Source organism: Bombina bombina, chromosome 10 (assembly GCF_027579735.1).
Source record: "Bombina bombina isolate aBomBom1 chromosome 10, aBomBom1.pri, whole genome shotgun sequence".
NCBI lineage: Eukaryota > Metazoa > Chordata > Amphibia > Anura > Bombinatoridae > Bombina > Bombina bombina.
In genome coordinates, this window is record NC_069508.1 from 149,627,465 (window position 1) to 149,654,377 (window position 26,913).

At 37.3% G+C, this 26,913-nt stretch overlaps 1 protein-coding gene across 5 annotated transcripts in view; it reads right to left on the reverse strand.

The window, feature by feature from the left end:
- IL12RB2 (interleukin 12 receptor subunit beta 2) overlaps positions 1–26,645 on the reverse strand; it is a 163,165-nt gene extending 136,520 nt beyond the window's left edge. The window contains exon 1 of one of the 5 annotated variants that reach the window (XM_053693381.1): positions 26,512–26,645. Coding sequence is in view for 2 of the 5 variants with exons in the window: in XM_053693380.1 (XP_053549355.1) it covers positions 15,040–15,056 (17 nt within the window). In the remaining 3 variants the exon portion in view is untranslated. Of the gene's footprint in view, positions 1–15,039; positions 15,322–15,562; positions 15,611–26,511 lie in introns of those variants that run through there. The other 4 variants (XM_053693383.1, XM_053693382.1, XM_053693380.1 and 1 more) reach the window with 4 other exon arrangements.
- Between the last annotated feature and the right edge of the window lie 268 nt (positions 26,646–26,913).

The following is a 26,913-nucleotide window of genomic DNA, read 5'->3' on the forward strand; positions in this document are numbered from 1 at the left end:
TGGATAAGTATTTGCAAGATTGATACAAACAGCGCAAAAAATACAAAAGTACTTAATGAATCTAAAAAAAACAAATCTCCAAAGAGATCAATGTTCCTCAAACTTCAGAAACCGTAAAATTCACCACTTATAAATTAAGAGGTGTTAAAAAGTTATGTGCAGATAGATTGAATCCTGGTTGGCTATGATGGCCAATCCCCTTCTAGGGCTAAATCCTCTTGCAATAGAAAGTTCCCTTGAAATTTCTTTATATATACCGTCTTTGCCAAGTGTTATCTATGATAACGTGCTTTGCAACATAAACCACACTGATTTCTTCACAGTTCACTTACCCGCTATGTTCCTCTCAAGGGATCTCTGGTTTCGCGGTTAGTAAGAACTGACTTGTCAGTATGCCAAGTTATAATGGCCCAGAGTGGTGTGTATGTCGGATCAGCTCCTCGTTTCCAGGTTGGACACATTACACGATCATGTGACCCTTCTTCTGCCAATGGCAATAGCTGGATAAAGATCTACACGTTTCAGCCTTAGCCTTTATCAAGATACCCTTAATTAGGTCCTTCTCCCCTTATATAGGGATATCTTCTTAATTGTATGCTTCTCCTAATTGGTGTCCTCCGCTGTCAATCTATACTGCACTTGTTCCTCTTTGACGTAAAGCCAAACTTTTTTATTAAAAGGATGTACATGATGTGTATTATTTAAAATCACAATCTTACACATTTATTTAAAAATCTTTTCATATTATTTAAAAATAAGAAAATCTATGTCCAGTAAAACAATCCCCCTCATTAAATTTATAGTAGTTCTTACATTGTAATATATATTTCAAATATTTTCCTATTTATTTTAATTTAAAATGCTAATAAAGAGCAATTGTCTAATAATGATGAAATCAGACTTAAGCTAATATATTCTCAAAAAAATTGTTTTATCAATGATATGTTGTAGATATACTGTATATAATATTTGATGATAATTAATCTAGGAAAGGATTTAAATCCAACTCTGCATTCAACCCATTTGGGTGCAGATTTATAAACAAAAATATTAATTCTGCCTCATTATACAACAAATCTTTCTCTGTATTTCTCCCTCTCTAATTTCTGATAATTTTTTTAACTTCCCAAAATTTCATACCTTTCATATTTTCATAATGTACTTCTTTAAAATGCTTTGATAATAGGTGCCCCTCAAAACCATTTTTTATATTGCAAGCGTGTTCTCTGATTCGATCTCTTAACATCCTTTGTGTTTGACCAAAATACTGTTTTTGGCATGGACATTGTATCATATAAATAATTTCTTTGTCTTTGCATCTAATGGTGTCTCTAATGGTTATTTCACTATCATGGACTGTTGATTTAATTTTCTTTGTTTTAACACTATATTCACAGGCTGTGCATCTATAACATGGAAAGAAACCATGTAAATTTTCCCCATGTAAATTAACTTCTTTAATTTCTTTCTTGTTTTTAAATTCGCTTGGGGCTAATATGTTCTTTAAATGTTTTGCTTTTCTAAAGACTATATCTGGATGATTCTTCACCCTGTCTCCCAGGATATTATCATTCCTGATTATATTCCAATGTCTGTTTATTAGAGATTTTACAAATGTATTTTGAGAATTATATTTAGTTATGAAGGGAATAAAGAGTTTTCCCCCTGTGTCATCCATTTGTATATTCCTTCTCTTTTGTTGTTTGTAGGCTTTCCCTATCAGTGTTTCTCCCAAGATCTATAGCCTTTTTTATATTTTCACTATTATATACCTTCTCTTCAAATTTCTTTTTTAAAAGTTCTGCTTTGATATCATAGTCATCTAAATCTGAACAGTTTTTTCTAATCCTGAGAAATTGACTTTTAGGAATGTTGTTTATCCATCTGTCTAGATGACAGCTTTCTATATGGATAACATTGTTTGAATCCATGTTTTGGAAGTAGGTCTTTGTTTTAATTTTTTAATTCCAGAGTTTATGATGTTGATCTCTATATCTAAAAATCTCATTGTTTCTTTACTGATTTCATGTGTAAATGATAGACCCCTACTAATTACTAATGTCTTCCAAGAAAATGAGTAGTAACTTCTTATGTCCTTCCCAAATGATGAAGGTATCATCAATAGTGATGTCGCGAATAGTTCGCCAGCAAATAGTTCCCGGCGAACATAGCATGTTCACGTTCGCCGCGGCGGGTGAACATATGCGATGTTCGATCCGCCCCCTATTCGTCATCATTGAGTAAACTTTGACCCTGTACCTCACAGTCAGCAGGCACATTCCAGCCAATCAGCAGCAGACACTCCCTCCCAGACCCTGCCACCTCCTGGACAGCATCCATTTTAGATTCATTCGGAAGCTGCATTCTTAGTGAGAGGAGGGACAGTGTAGCTGCTGCTGATTTAATAGGGAAATCGATAGCTAGGCTAGTGTATTCAGTGTCCACTACAGTCCTGAAGGACTCATCTGATCTCACCCCAAAAAGCCCTTTTTAGGGCTAGAACATCAGTCTGCTTTTTTTTTTTCCTGTGTAATCTAATTGCAGTTGCCTGCCAGCATGTGTGTCAGGCTCACAGCGTATACTGTGCCCACTTGCCCAGTGCCACCACTCATATCTGGTGTAACAGTAGTGTACATTTAAAAAAAGCAACACTTTTTTGACTGTGAAATAATAGCAGACAGCTGCCAGTACCCAAGATGGCCGCCAATAAGGCAGATGGGGAGGGTTAGAGAGCTGTTTTGGGGGGGGGGGTCAGGGAGGTTGGGGGCTAAGGGGGGATGCTACACCACAGCATATGTAAATATGATAACAAAATTTTTTTTTTTTAAAAAAACCTTTTATTTTAGTACTGGCAGACTTTCTGCCAGTACTTAAGATGGCGGGGACAATTGTGGGGTGGGGGAGGGAAGGGAGGTGTTCGGGAGGGATCAGGGGGTCTGATGGGTCAGGTGGGAGGCTGATCTCTACACTAAAGCTAAAATTAACCCTGCAAGCTCCCTACAAACTACCTAATTAACCCCTTCACTGCTAGCCATAATACACGTGTGATGCGCAGCAGCATTTAGCGGCCTTCTAATTATCAGAAAGCAACGCCAAAGTCATATATGTCTGCTATTTCTGAACAAAGGGGATCCCAGAGAAGCATTTACAACCATTTGTGGCATAATTGCACAAGCTGTTTGTAAATAATTTCAGTGAGAAACCTAAAATTGTGAAAAAATTAAGTTTATTTTAAATTTGATCGCATTTGGCGGTGAAATGGTGGTATTAAATATACCAAAATGGGCCTAGATCAATACTTTGGGTTGTCTACTACACTACACTTAAGCTAAAATTAACTCTACAAGCTCCCTACATGCTCCCTAATTAACCCCTTCACTGCTGGGCATAAAACATGTGTGGTGCACAGTGGCATTTAGCAGTCTTCTAATTACCAAAAAGCAACGCCAAAGCCATATGTCTGCTATTTCTGAACAAAAGGGATCCCAGAGAAGCATTTACAACCATGTATGCCATAATTGCATAAGTTGTTTGTAAATAATTTCTGTGAGAAACCTAAAGTTTGTGAAAAAGTGAAAAAAAAATTTTATTTGATCGCATTTGGCGGTGAAATGGTGGCATGAAATATACCAAAATGGGCCTAGATCAATACTTTGGGATGTCTTCTAAAAATATATATATATATATACATGTCAAGGGATATTCAGGTATTCCTGACAGATATCAGGGTTCCAATGTAACTAGCGCTCATTTTGACAAAAAGTGGTTTTGAAATAGCAAAGTGCTTCTTGTATTTATTTCCCTATAACTTGCAAAAAAAGCAAAGAACATGTTAACATTGGGTATTTCTAAACTAAGGACAAAATTTAGAAACTATTTAGCATGGTTGTTTTTTGGTGGTTGTAGATGTGTAACAGATTTTGGGGGTCAAAGTTAGAAAAAGTGTGTTTTTTTCCATTTTTTCCTCATATTTTATAATGTTAGGTGATTTATGCCCTTTATGGATTAAAAGAGTCCCTGTGGGTTTTAAAATTCGCCTGCCTATTGAAGTCTATGGCGGTTCGCCCGGTTCGCCCGTTCGCGAACATTTGAGGAATTTTTTTTATGTTCGCGACATCACTAATCATCAATATATCTTTGATAGAATACCAAGTTCGCACCCCAAGCTGAGCCCTGAATGTATTTTTCTTCAACGCTTCCCATGTATAGGTTAGCATAGCTGGGTGCGAACTTGGCACCCATCACGGCTCAGCTTGGGGTGCGAACTTAGTATTAAATCAAAGATATATTGATGATATCTTCATCATTTGGGAAGGAGATAAAGAGTTACTACTCCTTTTCTTGGAAAATCTGAAAGATATGACATTTTGGGGAGTGAAAAAAATCAGCAGAAATTATAGAGGGGGAAATAGAGAAAAAGATTTGTTGTATAATGAGGGGAAAAAAGAGTTGGATTTAAATCCTTTCTTAGATTTATTATCAGCAAATAATATATATATCTACAACATATCATTGATAAAACAATTATTTTAGAATATATTAACTAAAGTCTGATTTCATCATTATTAGACAAATGCTTTATTAGCATTTAAAATGAAAATAGGAAAATATTTGAAATATATATTACAATGTAAGAACTACTATGAATTTAATGAAGGAAATTGTTTTATTGGACATAAATTTTCTTAATTTTGAATAATATGAAAATATTTTTAAATAAATGTGTAAGATTGTGATTTTAAATAATATACATCAAGTACATCCTTTTAATAAAAACTAACGCCTAGATTACGAGTCTTGCGTTAGGGCTAAAAAAGCAGCATTGAGAGGTCCCAACGCTGCTTTTTAATGCCCGCTGGTATTACGAGTCTTGCAGGTACAGGTGTACGACTCACTTTTTTGGCCAGACTCGGAAGTACCGCAAATCCACTTATGTCATTTGCTTATCCTATATTTTCAATGGGAATTGCATAGCGCCGGTATTATGAGTGAGCGGTACACCCTCTCCTGTCAAGACTCGTACCGCATTTTAAAGTCAGTAGTTAAGAGTTTTACACTACAAAGCCGTAGCATAAAACTCTTAACTAAAGTGCTAAAAAGTACACTAACACCCATAAACTACCTATTAACCCCTAAACCGTGGCCTTCCCGCATTGCAAACACTATAATAAATATTTTAACCCCTAATCTGCCGAACCGGACATCGCCGCCACTATAATAAATATATTAAGCCCTAAAAGCCGCACTCCCGCATCACAAACATTAGTTAAAGGGATAGTAAACCCAAAAACTTTTTAAATCTTTATTAAAACTTCATTATTTATGTGACATATTTCAAATAAGTACCTGTTAATTTTTTTCACTCGTTTTCTAATTATTCTTCATCTAAGATCTTTAATAGTAACGCATGCGCATTTTGGCCCCTCAGTCCTAGCATGACCGTCACTATTCTGGCACAGGAAGCAGGGCGGACTTCATGATACTTAGTGACATCAACGTTGGTGGGAGTGGCGCACCAGAGCGCTGAAGATTCACGGAACACAAGCACATTGGGGAATCATCTGTGTTCTTTACTAGAGGTAAGTATAATAAGTACCCCTAGGCTAACGAGCAAGTTGATTTGATCTTAGTAAAAGGACGTTACCCCTAGACTATCATTTTTTTAACCCCTAGAAAAACGAACATGTTTTTTTCTTATAAGGCAGTGACTTATAAGAGTGACTAACCAGCAATTATTTTTAACCCCTAGACTAACGAGCAATTATTTTTAACCCCTAGACTAACGAGCAAGTTGTTTTGTTCTTACAACACTCAGATTAATCGCAGGAGCTGCAAAGATTAAAAGCAATAGCAAATTCAGATGTTAATAATTAACTTTAGTCGCATCAGAATTTGCTATTGCTTTTAATCTTTGCAGCTCTTGCGATTAATCTGAGTGTTGTAAGAACAAAACAACTTGCTCGTTAGTCTAGGGGTTAAAAATAATTGCTGGTTAGTCACTCTTATAAGTCACTGCCTTATAAGAAAAAAACATGCTCGTTTTTCTAGGGGTTAAAAAAATGATAGTCTAAGGGTAACGTCCTTTTACTAAGATCAAATCAACTTGCTCGTTAGCCTAGGGGTACTTATTATACTTACCTCTAGTAAAGAACACAGATGATTCCCCAATGTGCTTGTGTTCCGTGAATCTTCAGCGCTCTGGTGCGCCACTCCCACCAACGTTGATGTCACTAAGTATCATGAAGTCCGCCCTGCTTCCTGTGCCAGAATAGTGACGGTCATGCTAGGACTGAGGGGCCAAAATGCGCATGCGTTACTATTAAACTAATTATATGCGCATGCGGACCGCCATGATGTTTCTACCTAGGTAGAACATCATTATAGGGTCCACATAATGTGATAAAAATGGGCTTGGCAATATAAAGATATTTGATTTAGAATAACTAGAAAACGAGTGAAAAAATTTAACAGGTACTTATTTGAAATATGTCACATACATAATGAAGTTTTAATAAAGATTTAAAAAGTTTTTGGGTTTACTATCCCTTTAAATATTATTAACCCTTAATCTGCATCCCTAACATCACCACCACCTACCTACATTTATTAACCCCTAATCTGCCGCCCCCAATGTCGCCGCCACTATATTAAAGTTATTAACCCCTAAACCTAAGTCTAACCCTAGCCCCCCCAACTTAAATATAATTTAAATAAATATAAATAAAATTACTATAATTAACTATATTATTCCTATTTAAAATGAAATACTTACCTGTTAATAAACCCTAAGCTAGCTACAATATAACTAATAGTTACATTATAGCTAGCTTAGGGTTTATTTTTATTTTACAGGCAAGTTTGTATTTATTTTAACTAGGTACAATAGTTATTAAATAGTTATTAACTATTTAATAACTACCTAGTTAAAATAAATACAAAAGTACCTGTAAAATAAAACCTAACCTGTTACAGTAGCACCTAACGCTACACTATAACTAAATAAATTAAATACAATTAAATACAATTAAATTAAATTATCTAAAGTACAAAAACAAACAAACACTAAATTACAGAAAATAATAAAATAATTACAAGATTTTTAAACTAATTACACCTAATCTAATCCCCCTAACAAAATAAAAAAGCCCCACCAAAATAAAAAAGCCCTACCCTACACTAAATTACAAATAGCCCTTAAAAGGGCCTTTTGCGGGGCATTGCTCCAAAGTAATCAGCTCTTTTACCTGTAAATAAAATTACAAATACCCCCCCCCCAACATTAAAACCCACCACCCACACAACCAACCCTACTCTAAAACCCACCCAATACCCCCTTAATAAAACCTAACACTAACCCCTTGAAGATCACCTTACCGGGAGACGTCTTCACCCAACAGGGCCGAAGTCCTCAATGAAGCCGGGAGAAGTCTTCATCCAAGCCAGGCGAAGTGGTCCTCCAGACGGGCAGAAGTGTTCATCCAGACGGCATCTTCTACCTTCATCCATCCGGTGTGGAGCGGGTCCATCTTCAAGACATCCGATGCGGAGCATCCTCTTCATCCGACGGCTCTTCTACAATGAAGGTTCCTTTAAACGACATCATTCAAGATGGCGTCCTTCAATTCCGATCAGCCAATAGAATGCCAGCTCAATCCTTTTTTTCTACCTTAATTCCGATTGGCTGATAGAATTCTATCAGCCAATTGGAATTGAAGGGACGCCATCTTGGATGACGTCATTTAAAGGAACCTTCATTGTAGAAGAAGACGTTGTTTGAAGAGGATGCTCCGCATCGGATGTCTTGAAGATGGACCTGCTCCGCTCCGGATGGATGAAGATAGAAGATGCCGTCTGGATGAAGACCTCTGCCCGTCTGGAGGACCACTTCACCCGGCTTGGATGAAGACTTCTCCCGGCTTCGTTGAGGACTTCGGCCCGGTTGGCTGAAGACAGCTCCCGGTAAGGTGATCTTCAAGGGGTTAGTGTTAGGTTATATTAAGGGGGTATTGGGTGGGTTTTAGAGTAGGGTTTGTTGTGTGGGTGGTGGGTTTTAATGTTGGGGGGGTATTTGCAATTTTTTTAAAGGTAAAAGAGCTGATTACTTTGGGGCAATGCCCCGCAAAAGGCGCTTTTAAGGGCTATTTGCAATTTAGTGTAGGGTAGGGCTTTTTTTATTTTGGGGGGGCTTTTTTATTTTGTTAGGGGGGTTAGATTAGGTGTAATTAGTTTAAAAATCTTGTAATTATTTTATTATTTTCTGTAATTTAGTAGGGGGGGGTTGTACTTTAGATAATTTAATTTAATTGTATTTAATTTCTTTAATTTATTTAATTATAGTGTAGTGTATAGGTGTAATTGTAACTTAGGTTAGGTTTTATTTTACAGGTACTTTTTTTTTTTTTTTTTTTATATCTAACACCAATTTAGCACATTCTGGGACATGCACCTTGCCTTTTTTTTTTTTTTTTCCTTCCCCTTTTTCTTTTTTTTTTTTTTTTTTCCAAAGAAGCTTTATTGAAGAAAAGTTATACATATGAGTTAAAACCATACAAAATACATAGAATAGACAAATCAAAAGAGAACTCTTCATAAAGTGATTAGGTGAGTCAAACACTTCATTTTGATATATACTCTCGCCCTCAAACATGTACTGGGAGCGAAAGTTTACAAGGATACATTTTTAATTTAGTTTTTTTTCCTTATATATAACATTATATAATATATGTCAAATAATATGTTAATTAGGATGCAAAGGACAATGCAAAGACCAATGATTTAGTAGGAGGGGGGGGGTATCAAAGAGAGAGAAAGAAAGAGTAAGAGATAGAGGAAAGAAGGGGTGAGAGAGGGAAAAAAAAAAAAAAAAGGGGGGGGGGGGAAGGGGTGGTGAAGGGGTTGCGGAGCACCCCCGGTACTACAGAGGCCACACTACACCCAAAAACTGTTTATATCGTGCCATGCCAAATTGCCAATATAAGCTCATACTTATCTAATTTGTGATTTTTAAGATAATGGTATCTCTCTAAAAGTAATATGTCCTCCACAGGTACTTTTGTATTTATTTTAACTAGGTAGTTATTAATTAGTTAATAACTATTTAATAACTATTGTACCTAGTTAAAATAAATACAAACTTGCCTGTAAAATAAAAATAAAGCCTAAGCTAGCTACAATGTGACTATTAGTTATATTGTAGCTAGCTTAGGGTTTATTTTACAGGTATTTAGTTTTAAATAGGAATAATTTAGTTAATGATAGTAATTGGGGGTTTTTCAGCCGGCTCTCCCCCATTGATTCCTATGGGGAAATCGTGCACAAGCATGTTTAGCCAGTTCACCGCTAATGTAAGCAGAGCTGGTATTAGAGTGAGATGTGGAGCTAAATTTTGCTCTACGCTCACTTTTTTGCGGTTAACGCCGGGTTTGTAAAAACCCGTAATACCAGCGCTGTCTGTAAGTGAGTGGTGAGCATAAACTGCTCGTTAGCACTGCATAGCTTCTAACGCAGAACTTGTAATCTGGGCAAAAGTTTGGCTTTACATCAAAGAGGAACAAGTGCAGTTTAGATTGACAGCGGAAGACACCAATTAGGAGAAGCATACAATTAAGAAGATATCCCTATATAAGGGGAGAAGAACCTAATTAAGGGTATCTTGATGAAAGGCTAAGGCTGAAACACGTAGATGGTCCTTAAGGTCCGATAATCTCACTAACAGAGCGCTCTGTGTAGTAAGGAACTTATCCAGCTATTGCCATTGGCAGAAGAAGGGTCACATGATCGGGTGACGTATCCAACCTGGAAACGAGGAGCTGATCCGACATACATGCCACTCTGGGCCATTACAACTTGGCATACAGGCAAGTCAGTTCTTACTAACCGCGAAACCAGAGATCCCTTGGGATCAACATAGCGGGTAAGTGAACTGTGAAGAAATCAGTGTGGTGTATGTTGCAAAGCACGTTATCATAGATAACACTTAGTAAAGACAGTATATATAAAGAAACTTCAAGGGAACTTTCTATTGCAAGAGGATTTACCCCTAGATGGGGATTGACCATCATAGTGGTGAATTTTACAGTTTCTGAAGTCTGAGGAACATTGATCTCTTTGGAGATTGTTTTTTTATAGATTCATTTAGTACTTTTGTATTTTAGTCCACCGGTGGATTTAACTTTATGTGTATGTATTTTATGTATATTAGTAAACTGTGTTTTGAAACTTATTTAGCTTGCATTTTTTTGTTCTGACTAGGATTTTTACTCTGTGTCCAAAATAGGATTTCAACTCTATGTCCTAATAGTATATATCATTTACTTAATTAGTGTTTTTGAGAGAATTGTTTCTGCTCTGTACAATAGCTTACTAGTTTATTATTTCTAGCATATGGGTGTCTAGCTTTTTTAGCACAATTGATTCTTTTTATTAAATTAATTTCCTTTTGAGTAGATTTGAAGGGAGCTACTCCACTTTCATTTGCCTGACATTCTTTTCTGGTCTTCCATACATATTATTTAGTTACTTAGGGTTATTTTGTTTTCACCTGTACTTTGACTTAGGTAAGAGATCGGCAACATACGAAAACTCCACTCCCACGAGTAAAGATGCATAGCCACACATTCCCAAAACACCAAGGGTTTAAATTCCCCAACAAAATGTTCAATATCTTTGCGATGGTTCGAAAAACAAAAAGGCTCTATAATTTTTGTTCAGGAAACTCATTTTTTTAAAGGGGTCAAACCTAAATTCACATCTGGATACTTCCACTTCTGACCATAATAAAAAAAACGGGGTGGGGATACTACTCCACGACCAGCTCCAGTTCCAAATTCTAAATAGTGTCACAGATACAGAGATCAGAATAACAATTTTAATGGGACTATTATTTAACCGACCTATCACCATAGTAAATGTTTGTGCACCCAACATGAATAGAGTGACTTTTTTTAGAAAGCTTCTCACAGTTATCATAGAATTCAGAAAAGGCACTCTAATCATTGGAGGCAATTTTAACATTGCGTTAGATCCCACTGTAGACTCATCCTACTTACGGACAACCCCATCTCTAGACCGCCCATCATTGTATACTAACTCTTAAACAAACTGGACTGAAAGACGTTTGGAGAATCCAATACCCAACTCAGCGCAACTATACATTTTATTCTAATCTGTGGTCACAATATACATGTATTAATTACCTTTTCATAAATCAGACAAGTTTAAGATCAATTAAAGACTCTAATATTGGCCATACAGTTTGGTCTGATCACTCACAGATTTCTCTAGATATAGACTGGCCAGAATACCCTATTACACAATTTATCTGGAAATTTGATGAATCCCTGATTCTCCACACCACCCGCCCTCAATAAAATGACCCACACTATTAAGGAATACTTGATGTAACCACTCTTACATAATGGTTGGCTCACAAAGCTGTAGTAAGCGGTGAATTCATTAAACAGAAGGCTATTAAAAAACAAAAATATACGAACAATCTGTTAAAATGTTGACTAACTAACTTAGTGTCCTGGAATTACAACACAAACAAACCTCCAAAGATTCCCAGATCTATGCCTCTCTCCTTTTAACTAGAAGAGAATTGAACACCCTACTCATCAGAGAAGCACAAAGGAAGGTATTATACCTCAAAAAATCTTAAGCGGGTTCCTTTTTAGCATGAGCACTGAAGGCCAAATCCTCTAAATGCATCAAATGGGAAAGTACATTAGAACAGCAAACATTAATAATCTGCAGAAATCTCAAACTGACAAATTAGAGGAACCTTACCCAAAATTCTCTCAGCAATCAAAAACCTTCTGACCGGGAAAAGTCCTGGCCCGGATGGATTTACTAATTCATACTATAAAGTCTTTAAAGACATTCTAGCCCCACATCTCTTCTCTTTATTTCTTTTTTTTTTTTTTTTTGGTTAAAGATTTTTATTGAGAAAAATAAATGCAAACATGTATTCAATCAGTATCCACGCAGGGATAACATTTGTTCCAATAAACACATTTTTCCGAGTAACTCCAGATATAACAGAAAAAGACATTTAGTCAATAATAAATTATGATGAACAGTTGTTGTGGGGTCCTGACATCATAAGCCTATCTATTTGCAAAAAGGCTAAGGACCCATATATAATGATTGACAAAACATTGATAAAGATATGACCTAAAGTTACATAAGAGATTTCTCATTTTCTGATATTTAGTACTTATATGCAGGAGTTTGTATTATCTCATGGTTCTCGTAGATAGGGTGAATGGGAAAGAAGGGAAAAAAAAAAAGAAAAAAAAAGGGGGGAAAGAGGGGGGGTATGAGGAGAGAATGGGAAAGGAACAAAGAGGGCAATTTCGGGGAAAGGGGTAGGGAGAGGGGTGTCTGAGGAGGTAGCTCAGGTTTCTAGGGGGGTGAACTTCTCAAGCAATGGGCGCCATATGTCAAGGTAGGTTTCAAATGCATCCATGGCCGTATATGCGTAGGATTCCATCTTGTGGATGAATGAAGCAGTAGCTATGACCTGTCTGATGGATGGGGGAGATTTCTGCTTCCAGGCCTTCTCTATCTCTAGTTTAGTGGACATTAGCAGGTATATCGTTAAGTATTTTTGTGCAGTAGTGAGCGGAGGGAACTCTAAATGTAGAATACATGTTTGGGGACTTAGTGGGTAGGTGATGCCTAATTGTCCGAGAATGTTGAAGAGTCGGGTCCAAAGGGGAGTTATAAGTGGGCAATACCACCAAATGTGACTCTGTGTGCCAAGATGACCACAGCCTCTCCAACAGGTAGGTGGATGGGTAGTATATATCTTGTGGAGAGTGACTGGGACTAGATGCCAACGTACTGTTATTTTAAAATGTAATTCCCACAATGTGGCACAGTGTAGAATTTTCCTAGTAATTAAGATTTCTCTATGCCATGTATCAATATCGCAGGTAAAACATAGCTCTTTTTCCCAAGCTATATGTTGGGATATTTTATGGAGTGAGTATGGGTCAATAAGTAAATTATAGTTGTATGAAAGAGCACCCCTAATCTGAAAAGTAAGTGACCAACGTCTTTCCCAGTTCGTTGTTTCTCTGTGGGTTGTGTTGGGAAATCCCCATGATTTGAGAATAGAACAGAGGCGAAACGCCTCAAAATTCAAAGAATGGGGTAATTGAAGGTTTCTGCATAAGTTAGTATGAGAGAGCGTATTAGATCGGTCATATAGGTCTGATATGCATTTAACATTATATTTAGACCATGTAAGCATATGAGAGTCTGGTAGACATATGAGGGTGCTAGATATTGTCTGTTGTGGTGAGGGGTGGAGGGCTATATTAGGGGAGTGCCTGATTTGGTCCCAAAACTGTAGGGTCTCAAAGATTACTGGGTGGGTCAATTTAAGGTCTTTCCTATAGTGTGTGGGTATCCATGGTAGATCTTGTAGCTGGAGGCCGTCAGGTAGTAGGGACAGTTCTACCGTTCCCCAAGAGGCCGGGTTAGATGAATAACTCCAACTTAATACTCTTCTCTTTATTTAATAATTTAGACACAAGCACTAACCACAGAAATGCAAGGAGCCCACATTACGGTTATCTTAAAACCTTATAAAGAAATAGAAGACCCAAGTAGTTATAGACCCATCTCACTCCTCAACACAGATCTCAAGATAGGAAATGTTTTATCCAACCACATCAATACAATCCTGCAGGAACTAATACACAGAGATCAAGCAGGTTTTGTTCCACATTGGGAAACTAGGGACAATACCATCAGAGCTTACACGCTGATCTCTTATGCCAAACATCATTTTTTGAGGTCAGTTTGCATAGCTACCGATGTGGAAAAAAGCATTCAATCAAACTAATTGGTCCTTTTTAAGAAAAATTCTAGAAGCCTTCAGCCCTGAAATGATTACATGAATAGTCAGTCTGTACTTACATCTGACAGCAATATTCAAGGCAAATGGGATGATGTCTCACAATGTTTACAATATGATACCTACCACTACTTTTTTAATACATGGGACCAGATAATCTCTTTGGATCATAACATATCATCCACATGCTCCCCGCTTTTTCCTATACCTCTAAATGCAGAATTAGTAGGAGGTCTTGAAAAGGGATTCAAACACATGCAAGAATGGGACTACACAATTCCTCTTATTAATTTATTAGACAAAGGTAAACAATTGGAATGGGAAAAGCTGAAAGATATAGGAGGAGGGTTATTTAACAATTGGCTCAAGTATGCCCAACTTTCTCACTTCATCCACACTTCCAAATTTAAAACAGACCTCCTTAGATCTCCTACCCCTTTTGAAATGGAGGTAATTAAACATCATGAAAACTTCTACAAACTCAAAAAGAGACAGATTTGCCAGACTATGCTAATAGATGGCAAAGAGATTTGGAAACACACATAGATCAAAAAGAATATGACATTTTTTTTCAAAATACTCACAAATCTTCCACCTCACCACAAATCTTAGAACTTAACTATAAGTTGCTATTAAGATGGCACTTAATTCCAATAATACTCAGTACAATATACCCAGAGCCTGAGGCTTCAGGGAGATGCAGGAGAGAGTGTCCCGTGGGACGGGTATTCTATTCCGCATATGGTGACAATGTACTTAAATCCAACCCCTTTGGCGAGATGAAGAAACCCACATTAGGCTAATATTATCAAAGAACTTCTCTCTGACCTCGAGAATGGCATTACTCAATGACCTACCCAAATATTTTTGTAAATTATAGCTCCGATTGCTTCAGATTGGGTTCAATGCAACCAAATCACTAATCACTAATCACCAGACACTGGAAAAACATATTGACCCCCTCCAAAGAAATGTGGATTGACAGAGTTACTGACCTTCTAACCTTTGAATAATATGGGTATTTAAAAAGTAATAAAGTCACCTCCTTTTTGAAAGTTAAGTTCTACTGGGAAGAGTTTCTACGACCAATAAGAAATACTTAACATTAAAAAAACAAGAATCTTAACAACATTCCAAACTGAATTATTAAATGAGTGAACTCAAAAACTTACAACGCAAACTCAGTCATGCAGGTCCCCTCCCCCTCTCACTATTCTCTTTTTTCACTTTATAATTCTCTTCCCTTGGCTCTTCTTCCTCCAGCTCTCTAGAACAGCACCTTTCGTTTCTCTTTTCTGCTCCATACCATAAACAAGTTGTCAGGAATTCTGTTCCACCTTTACAGAAAGGCTGTAATCTCTCTATACCACCTTTACAAACTCAGGCCAACCCCTTACCCTATTTAAAGTTACTCTTGAGGCCAGCCAGGTGCTTAGTGATTAAGAAATCAACCTAACTGAGCTCCCTGCACATGTTTTGTGCTCCAGCTATTTCAAACCTTAGAAAGTTTATTCCTAAATCTTTAACCTGAATTTCTACAAGGAAACTGGATTGCTTTCTGCCTAGGCAGAACTTGCTACTTCTGCTCCGCTACTGCTGAAGTTTATCAAGTGATTTATTGACACTACAACAGCGTGACCTGCTTGTCACAATTTGCAAGATTGATACTGTTACAATTCCCGGTAAGCTGTTTACCTCTAATTCAACTGCCAGTCTGCATTGCAAGTTTCAGCAAACACGGAGCTGCTCACAGCAAGACATTCCTAAGCAGTGACATCACAACTATTCCAGACGGCTCAGCTTACAAGCAGATTTCATATCAGCTGTTCTACCATTCTGTCTCAGCCTGTCTCACTGATTCACACACTCTGCTGCTACAGAACATTTTCCTGCTAATCTCTATATGCAGGTAGTGTGGTCTCAGTGGTTTCCTAAACATTTTGGCTGTACTTAGAATTATATTACCAGCATAAAATCTTCATTGCTATTTTTCCAGTGTGGAAATTTATACTTTATTATTTGCAAGTATAAACATAGTGAGAGATTCTTCACCTATTCACAGATTAATCCAAGTTTGTGAATTCAAAATAAACTCACTTTGTGCCCTAAAATTAACATTTATCCATATGTTAATTTACAGCTAAGTGATACAAAACCTATCATCCACAGTTGTGATCCATACAAAGGATTGAATTGATACCGTGAATTAATTCATTACAGAATCACTAAGCCAGTAAGATGGATCCAGTGGATTTACCACAGGTGGTTTATGAACTGTCACAGAAGGTGGACCAATTAGGTCAAGCTATGAACAGTTTACAAATAGAAAATGAAACTCTAAGAAAGGTCATTAGAGATTCCATAGGACACAAAACACCATCACAAGACACTCATCCTGAGCCACAAATATCCAGTCCTGATTTATTCTCTGGGGACAGAAGAACTTATCGTCAGTTCAAAAATGCCTGTTTGCTCACTTTCACACTCAAATCAAAGACTTATCCCACCGACCATTTAAAGGTTTTGACTATGATCTCCTATCTGCGAGGAGAACCCAGGATATGGGCGGACTCATACTATGAATCTAACAGCCCCATTCTATTCTCTCTCCCAGACTTTCTTCAGGCCATGGATGAGCTATACCTTGATACAAATTCACAGATTACAGCAGAAACAAAGATGAGAGCCCTCAAACAGGGTACGAAACCAGTTGAACAGTATATTACTGAGTTCAAACAGTATTCAACGGACTCTCAATGGAACAGGGTAGCCTTGAAAAATCAATTCCGACTGGGACTCTCTGATAGTGTTAAAGATGAGCTTGCCAGAGTGGAGCTACCTGACACATTGGAAGCATTGATGAGATTATCTATGCAAATAGACAGGCGCCTAAGGGAGAGGAAGTCTGAACGCCATGGTCCAGAACCTACTTATCGTAAGACCCCCACTTCCGCAGTACCCGTAGGCAGTGGTGGGACATCTCAGGAACCAATGGAGATAGGGCTCTTGAGGGGTCCTCTGTCTACTGAGGAAAAGCAAAGAAGAAAAACTCTCTCGTTGTGTCTTTATTGTGCTAGTCCAGCACATTCAGTCAAGGACTGCCCCATTCTTCTGAAAAACAAGAAAAGTAAGTGTCTGCTAACCAATTGTACTACCTCACAGCAGAACAAACCCAATTATTGTTTCATCTCTCTCTCTTTGCAGTGGGACCGTAGACGCCTATCTTCTGAGGCCATTCTCGACACTGGGGCACATGGGAATTATATAGACATAGAGGTTGTTAAGGCAAATAAAATACCACTTGAAAAAAAAAGCTCTCCTGTCTCCATTCGTGTTGTGGATGGTACATACATAGCTAGCGGTCCGATAACACACCACACGGTTCCTTTAATGGTTACCACTCAAAACTGCCATTTCGAATACATGTCATTTGATGTTTTACCTTCTCCTCTTTTTCCAATCGTTCTAGGTATTCAGTGGATACGTCTCCATGAACCCTCCATAGATTGGAAAACCCTAAAAGTCACTTTGAACTCCTCTCATTGTAAAACAAATTGTTACCATTCAACACATACCATCCACATAGCTGAACAAACTACAGATATACCTGAAGTATATTCACAATATACCGAAGTATTTAGTAAGAGGGAGGCAGAAACACTACCTCCACACCGTAGCTATGACTGCCCTATAGATCTGAAACCTGGTTCAGTAATACCACATGGTCATCTCTACCCTCTAAGCCAACCTGAATTAGCACATTTAAAAGGCTATTTAGACGAAAACTTAAAAAAAGGGTTCATCAGGCCGTCCGTGTCTCCTGCGGCAGCTGGTATGTTCTTTGTTAGAAACAAAGATAAATCACTATGTCCGATCATTGATTATAGAGAGCTCAATAAAGTTACCGTTAAAAACAGGTATCCACTCCCCTTAATTCCTGAACTTATTGAGCGACTCCATCAAGCTAAGATATTCACCAAATTGGACCTCAGGGGGGCCTACAACCTCATTCGCATAAGAGAGGGAGATGAATGGTTAACTGCGTTTAGAACGAGATATGGCCTATACAAATACCTGGTTATGCCATTTGGATTATGTAATGCTCCTGCAACTTTTCAGCATTACATCAATGATGTTTTCAGGGATCTCCTTGACATATGTGTAGTGGTCTATCTGGATGACATTCTCATTTATTCCCAGAATTTACAAGACCATATCAAACACGTCAGCTGGGTTCTATCCAGACTTCAAATACATCGATTATATGCCAAGGCCGAAAAATGTATATTCCATGCTGAAAAGATCTCCTTCTTGGGATACAATATCTCATCCGAGGGCATTCAAATGCAACAAGACAAAGTAGAAGCGGTAAAGAGCTGGCCTACCCCACAAAGCCGCAAGGATCTACAGCGGTTTTTAGGGTTTAGTAATTACTACCGAAAATTCATTAAAGGGTATTCTGGTATAGCTAAACCATTGACCTCGCTTACTGGTTGCACTTCCAGATTTCTTTGGAATGAAAAGGCAGCAGAAGCATTTGAATATCTGAAATCCTCTTTTACATCAGCACCCATTTTACATCACCCCAATCCTGATCTCCAATACTTCCTCGAAGTAGACTCATCTGATTATGCTTTGGGAGCAGTTCTTTCTCAGAGAAAAAGCCTAATGCATCCATTACATCCGATAGCCTTCTTTTCCAAGATGATGTCCCCCGCCGAAAGAAACTACCCCATAGGCGAAAAGGAACTTCTCTCCATCAAAAGAGCTTTCGAGACTTGGAGACATCTACTAGAAGGAACTCAACTACCAATAATAGTGTATACAGACCATAGAAATTTGGAATATTTACAAAGGAATAAGACTCTTTCCTCAAGACAAGTGAGGTGGAGTCTCTATTTCAGTAGATTCCTATTTCAGATAGTATATAGGCCAGCCTCTCGTAATGGTAAGGCAGATGCTTTATCCCGTAGAGACCCTAAACCCGATTGTAGCGAAACCCCTTCGGCTATAATTCCACACGACTCATACATTGGAAGCATTACCACCACAGCTTCCAAGTTTAAAAAAGCCTTGCAAACTGAAAAGGAACTTCCACCTGATCTACGTATAGGATCGGATGGTCTCTACTACAAACAAAATAAGTTGTATGTTCCGACTACTTTAAGACAATACATCATTAGAGAACATCATGATACTCCTCTCTCTGGACACCCTGGGATCCAGAGAACTCAAGAGCTAATAAGTAGGGCTTACTGGTGGCCAGGAATGGCTCCGGAGATTCGCCTCTATGTACAGGCTTGTACTAGATGTATTACATCAAAATCCGAAAAAAGACCCCCATATGGATTACTCATGCCAATACCAGTCCCTGGAAGACCTTGGACTCACTTAGGCCTAGACTTCATTGTTGAATTACCTACTTCCACCGGAATGAATACAGTCTTGGTTATAATTGACCTCCTCACTAAAATGGCTCATTTTGTACCCCACCACAAACTCCCAACCTCAGCCGAAACAGCTCAGTTATTCATTGATAATGTAGTAAAGTACCATGGAATTCCAGAGATTCTCACCACCGATAGAGGCACGCAGTTCACCTCTCGTTTTTGGAGAAACTTATGCCAGAAACTCCAAATCGACCATCGTTATAGTACTGCTTACCACCCCCAGACTAATGGCCAAACTGAACGATTAAACCAGTGGCTTGAACAGTACTTGAGGTGTTACTGTGCCTACCATCAGGGGGATTGGAATAAATACCTCTCTCTAGCTGAATTTGCTTACAACAACTCCCTTAACTCCTCTAGTAAAATGACACCTTTCTACGCAAATTACGCATTTCACCCAAAGATGGTCTTAACAACAACGGAATCCTGTTGTAACCCAAACGTTGAAGATTTAGCTGACCAATTACACGAGAATTGGAAGTTACTCCAAGAAAACCTCCAGACAGCTCAAGCTGTACAAAAGAAGTACTACGACCTCAGACGAAGACCTTCTCCACAATATTCCATAGGAGATTGGGCCTGGCTTTCCACGAAAAATCTAAAACTACAACTTCCCAGTAAGAAGTTAGCTACTCTGTTTGTTGGACCCTTCCAGATTATTAAAGTCGTCAATCAAAATGCTATAACCCTTCGCTTACCCTCATCTTTAAGTATACATCCCACTTTTCATGTATCCTCACTAAAACCAGCAGCTATTAACAGCACCCAAGTATTACCTCCAAAAACACAAATTCTAGAGGATAATATTTATGAAGTAGGAAACATACTAGACTCACGCATCAACAGGGGTCAACTTCAGTACCTGGTTAGGTGGAAAGGATATTCCTCTGACGAGGACACATGGGAACCCGTTAACCATGTCAATGCCCCAAGACTTATCTCTCAGTTCCATCGACGGAATCCCGAAAGACCACGCATGCAAGCCGTGGGACGGCATGCCTGAAGGGGGCATTCTGTCAGGAATTCTGTTCCACCTTTACAGAAAGGCTGTAATCTCTCTATACCACCTTTACAAACTCAGGCCAACCCCTTACCCTATTTAAAGTTACTCTTGAGGCCAGCCAGGTGCTTAGTGATTAAGAAATCAACCTAACTGAGCTCCCTGCACATGTTTTGTGCTCCAGCTATTTCAAACCTTAGAAAGTTTATTCCTAAATCTTTAACCTGAATTTCTACAAGGAAACTGGATTGCTTTCTGCCTAGGCAGAACTTGCTACTTCTGCTCCGCTACTGCTGAAGTTTATCAAGTGATTTATTGACACTACAACAGCGTGACCTGCTTGTCACAATTTGCAAGATTGATACTGTTACAATTCCCGGTAAGCTGTTTACCTCTAATTCAACTGCCAGTCTGCATTGCAAGTTTCAGCAAACACGGAGCTGCTCACAGCAAGACATTCCTAAGCAGTGACATCACAACTATTCCAGACGGCTCAGCTTACAAGCAGATTTCATATCAGCTGTTCTACCATTCTGTCTCAGCCTGTCTCACTGATTCACACACTCTGCTGCTACAGAACATTTTCCTGCTAATCTCTATATGCAGGTAGTGTGGTCTCAGTGGTTTCCTAAACATTTTGGCTGTACTTAGAATTATATTACCAGCATAAAATCTTCATTGCTATTTTTCCAGTGTGGAAATTTATACTTTATTATTTGCAAGTATAAACATAGTGAGAGATTCTTCACCTATTCACAGATTAATCCAAGTTTGTGAATTCAAAATAAACTCACTTTGTGCCCTAAAATTAACATTTATCCATATGTTAATTTACAGCTAAGTGATACAAAACCTATCATCCACAGTTGTGATCCATACAAAGGATTGAATTGATACCGTGAATTAATTCATTACACAAGTTTACTAATAGCTTCAATATGCTCAGGAGAAGATTTCATCATCATAAGCAAAGTGAACCATTTGGACTTTTATAAAAATGATATGTACAGAACACAGATGAACAATATTGTATTATTACAAAAGTATATCATATTTATATGTTTATTAAAATTTTCACTTTAAAAAAACACAAAAACCTAATTTAAATTAAAAAAATCTGATAGATTGTGCAATTAAAAAACAAAACAAAAAAGTTTCAATTAATTTATATTATTGAATTTGCTTTGATCTCTTAAAGAGCATACTTAGGTAGCCTACGGAATGTGCATGTATTGAGCACTATATATGGCAGCAATGTTTGTTAAATTAAAAATTTTAAAAAAAAACCTGTTCCAATATATTTATTTTATCAAATTTAGTCTCATACACCTAGATTAACAGTTTTGCGCTAAACAGGGTGCGAAAATAATGCCAAAAAATTTGCATTATTGCACTTTCCATAGCGCTGCCATTACGAGTTACTGAAAAGCCTCCTTGTGCTGTGCGTTACGGTGCGTTAAGCTCCATACCGCACAAAGGTCAAGGGCTGAGTTTACGTGCTCATGCACGCTTTTCCCCATAGACATCAATGGGGAGAAAATATTAGAAAAAAAACTAACACCTGCGATCGCGGAATGGAGATCGCCGTAATGCAACCCCATTGATGTCTATGGGGAAAAGAAAGTTACGTTTAAACTTAACACCCTAACAAAAACCCTTAGTCTAAACACCCCTAATTCGCCGCCCCTGACATCGCCAACAGTAAAAAAAAATTATTAACTCCTAATCTGCTGCTCCCTGATATCACAGACGATAAATAAAGTTATTAACCCCTTATCCGACACTAAATAAACCTATTAACCGCTAAACCACCAGCCCCACATCGTAATTTCTTAACAAAACCTATTAATCCCTAATCCGCTTCTCCCCGACATCACCGACACTAAATAAACCTAATTTAATTTATAGTTTAAACTTAGTTTTTTTTTTATATCACAGGTAAGTTTTTATTTATTTAAAGACAGTTATATTGTAATTTTAATTAAAAGTTAGGGGGGTGTTAGGATTGGGGGTAATAGTTTAATTTAGTGTTTTGCGATGTGGGGGCCGGTGGTTTAGGGGTTAATAGGTTTAGTTTAGTAGTTATAATGTGGGGGGCTAGAGGTTTAGTTTATTAGTTACGATGTTGGGGGGCTGGAGGTTTAGGAGTTAATACTTTATTATAGTGTCGGCGATATGGGGGGCCGCCAGCAGTTTAAGGGTTAATAGGTTTATTTAGTCTCAGTGATTTCGGGGGCAGCGGATTAGGGGTTAATAGGTTTATTTAATAGTCGCGATGTGGGTGGGAGGCAGGTTAGGGGTTAATAAGTTTAATATAGTGTTTGCGATGCGGGAGGGCTGCGGTTTAGGGGTTAATAGGTACTTTATTGGAGTTAGTGTACTTTGTAACATTTTAGTTATGAGTTTTGTGAAACATTTTTGTTTCGCAAAATCCATAACTACTGCTCTCAGATGGCGGAATGGCTCATGTCGGTATAGGCTGTAACGCAAGCATTTTAGCCGGACCGCACAACCTGTAATACGGCGCTATGGAAAATCCCACACTCAAACTTAATTTTTTTGAGTGTGGAATGGATGTTGCGTTACAGGCTAAAATGCTTGCTGTATAGCTATACCGCCGCGACTCGTAATATACGTTACTGGACATTCCAGACCAATGGCCAATTTTTCAGCGGTAATAGCCGTACGGCAACACTTGTAATTTAGCCGATAGTGTTCTTAGTAGAGCATAGCTAGGTAAACTGTTTTGCAAGAATGTTTTTAACAATGTTATATACTTTTCATCACTAGATGGCAGCAGTGCATTCTTGCAAAACTGCTGCTATACAGAGCTGTAGATATGTAACAAGCTTCTGAGGATACAAAGAGAACAAATCATACATAGCAACATAATGGATAAAGTTGAAAGAAGATAGAAGTCCAACAAGTTCAACCTATACAGATCCTACCAGATTTAATAATAAAGAAGATCCAATTGAACATACAATAATACAATTATATCCAACCCATTTAACAAAAGCAATCATATCCCTGAATTCTGCTTTTAGCCAGACATGTATCTAAGCCATTATTAAACGTATCTAAGGTATTGGCATTTACTACCTTCTTAGGCAATGAGTTCCACAAATTGATTGCTCTTACAGAGAAAAAACATTTACATTGCTGGAGATTAAATCTGTTTTCCTCTAGCTTTAAAGTGTAACAAACAATTGCCTTGGAATATATAGTGCTTCTGCTAACTCTCTGCAGAGTCAATTTGATAATAACAGCAAATGGGATTTCCTTTTTTTAGTTAAAATTTTTGATTCATGAATCAAAAATTTTAACTAAAGATGGAATCTAGACTATTTGCTGATACATAATTACAGCTTCCAAATTACAATAATTTCCAAGAAAAAAAGAATTCAATGAGACATTTTGAATGAAAGAAACACTCCGGTACAACTATCTATTGTATTATCTAAAAGGGTAATTATACATATTCCAGAATTACAGAATGATTTTCTCTACCACATTTGGTCAGGGGTCTTTACATGTGTGCACTTCTCTTTGGAGGGACATGAAACCCAAAATTTTTCTTTCATGATTCAGATGCACTTGGATGAGCCAATAACACGAAGCCTCTATGTGCAGCCACAAATCAGCAGCTACTGAGCCTATTTAGTTATGCTTTTTCAACAAAGAATATCAAGAGAATGAAGCAAATTAGATAATAGAAGTAAATTGGAAAGTTGTTTACAATTTCATGTTCTTTCTAAATCATGAAAATATTTTTTTTTAAGTAAAATCATGTTTTTATTTTTACAAATTACTTCTGAATCTACATTCCCTGAACTTGAGACTGTCCCCTCCTGTTCTGATTTCCTCATAAATAACATATCCAGAGTTCCAAATCTGTATGACCTGTAATATATACGTAGAATACCTTCCTCAAGTTTACCAAAATGCCAAATAGCCAAAGGGTTAAAAATGATACTGAAATCTAGTATCATCTCAGTGTTTGTGACCGAATTATCATTGTGCGAGCGGACATGATCCGATATTGCTGATCATGTCCGCTGCACATCGATAAATGCCGACAGCATACGCTCTCATCATTTATCATTGCACCGGCAGATTGGCCGCTAGTAGGGGTGTCAATCAACCTGATCGTATTTGATCGCGTTGATTTCTGGCGATGCCTCAGAGCAGGCGGACAGGTTATGGAGCACCAGTCTTTAAACCGCTGCTTCATAACTTGTGTTTCCGGTGAGCTCAATTCTCGCCAGAAACACGGGGCATCAAGTTCCATACAGAGCTTAATAAATATGCCTCTTTGTGTCATTTACATAAAATATATAATTTTAGAAGATATGGCTAGAATGCAGGTTTCAGTTTTTAATACCAGGTTTATTTACAGTATTCCACACTTAAAAACTAAATTATTTTGCAATGCCAATGTATTAAAGCAAAAAAAATGCTCTAATATGTAAGACCATGCAATTTCTTTATTTTTTTTTTACCCGTAAAGTCTCTGCTAACTATGCGAAAATTACAATCCGATAGAAAAACTCAGCTAATGATTTTCAACAGAAGAAAACCCATTAAAATCTATAGGGATTTTTAGAGATAAATCATTTGTAAATTTTTCTTAAGGATTGTGATCTACCAAATGTTTTATTACAATCATTAAGAATTCTTTTGTAAAATGCAATGCATGTGGGGTTTTTTTTAAAGTGATTTCAAAATTCAAACCCATTCAGCATTGTTTGAAAAGCTCATTGTGTCACAAACACACCATACAGATCGATAATTTGATACTGGTATTTAAATAAATCAGAAAATAGTTTTTTGGAAGCTTGTTTTGAGTGTCATATCTATGCTGTTTTTTTATATCAATGTTTTTAAACATGTTCATTTCACACCTTAATAAACCAGATCTTTTTTCTGTGTAAAAAAAAAAAAAAGTATAAATAAAGTTCAGCTCACAAATTGAATACAAATATCTAAATGAAGTGTTGAGGGGTTCATTTGTGTTAATTACAAGCAATCAAAATGATATCAAATTATTAGTTACACACATAATGAATTAATATTATTGGTTAGCTGAAAAAAAGTTGCATTCAAACATAGTTGTTATTATCAATACTAAATTAATTATCTGTCAGGTTTTACTTTGGTTGCAAATCTTTTATTTCCATTAAGATTTCTGAAAGTCCTAGCTGTCAGTCTATACACAGGCATGTGTAGAATGTGTGTAATGCAGGGTAGCCTTTTATTAGTGAAGGTTGCAGGTCCATCTATCCATCTATCTATCTATCTATCTATCTATCTATCTATCATCTATCTATCTATTTATCTATCTATCTGTCTGTCCATCTATCTATCATCTATCTATCGATCTATCATCTATCTATCTATCTATCTATCTGTCTGTCTGTCTGTCTGTCTATCTATCTATCTATCTATCTGTCTGTCTGTCTGTCTATCATCTATCTATCTATCATTTATCTATCTATTTATCTATCTATCTATCTATCTATCATCTATCTATCATTTATCTATCTATCTATCTATCTATCTATCTATCTGTCTGTCTGTCTGTCTGTCTATCTATCATCTATCTATCATTTATCTATCTATTTATCTATCTATTATCTATCTATCATTTATCTATCTATCTATCATTTATCTATCTATATATCTATCTATTTATCTATATATCTATAATCTATCTATCTACCATCTATCTATCCATCCTCAAAATCATTATACAGAGTAGCATATATATTATTACGATTCCTTATTACGGAGTTACCTTTAGTGGGGTGCACCCTATGTTGAGTAGGTCCGCTACTGATGTCAGGCAGTAATAGCAGGATATACCCAGAAGCTGATCACTAGACATGTTCTGCTTAGTAACTGCAACATATTGCAGCTTCAGCGCAAGACATTAGCTATGTGTTTAACGCCACTGTAGTGGTCAAACACATTTAGCAAGAGATATTAATGCAAAAATAACACAATGTAATAAATTAGAATGATTTCATTTTGCATCAGAATTAAAACTGAATTTGCTGCCCTTTAAGAAGTAAGAGATTTGTTTGTTGTCTCTTATCATTTTCTGCTCATGTATACAAACTGGCAAGTTATTCTTTAAAAAAAAAGATATATGTGCAGTCTGAAGCTGCATGCCAATATAAAGTGTACATTACCTTGCTGGTGCAGAAGAGACAGGCTGATCTCTATATGTAGTGCAGTATCAGTGCCAAAAGGTCTCTGGAGATGACAATTGTACTCATTTGTAGGTTAGATGCTTCTGAACTGCATGATCTGTGATGTGAACTAGCTCCCTTACACAAACTCAGCCCAGATAAGGGAAGAGAACAAACACGTGGTGATTGTAAACGCCCCCTGATTCTGAGACACAGCTTCTACCTATCATGAAGTTGCAGCATGCTTTATTGCAGTTTGCTAAATGCTGTCTCATGGAATCGTGCTATTCTTACCAGTTCCAGCGTTACCCCCAGAATGTATTTCTGTGAAATCAGATTTACAGGAAACAAAGATGGCAGGAACTTTACAGGGTTGGGTTGTAGTTTTAGGATGATTTTGTG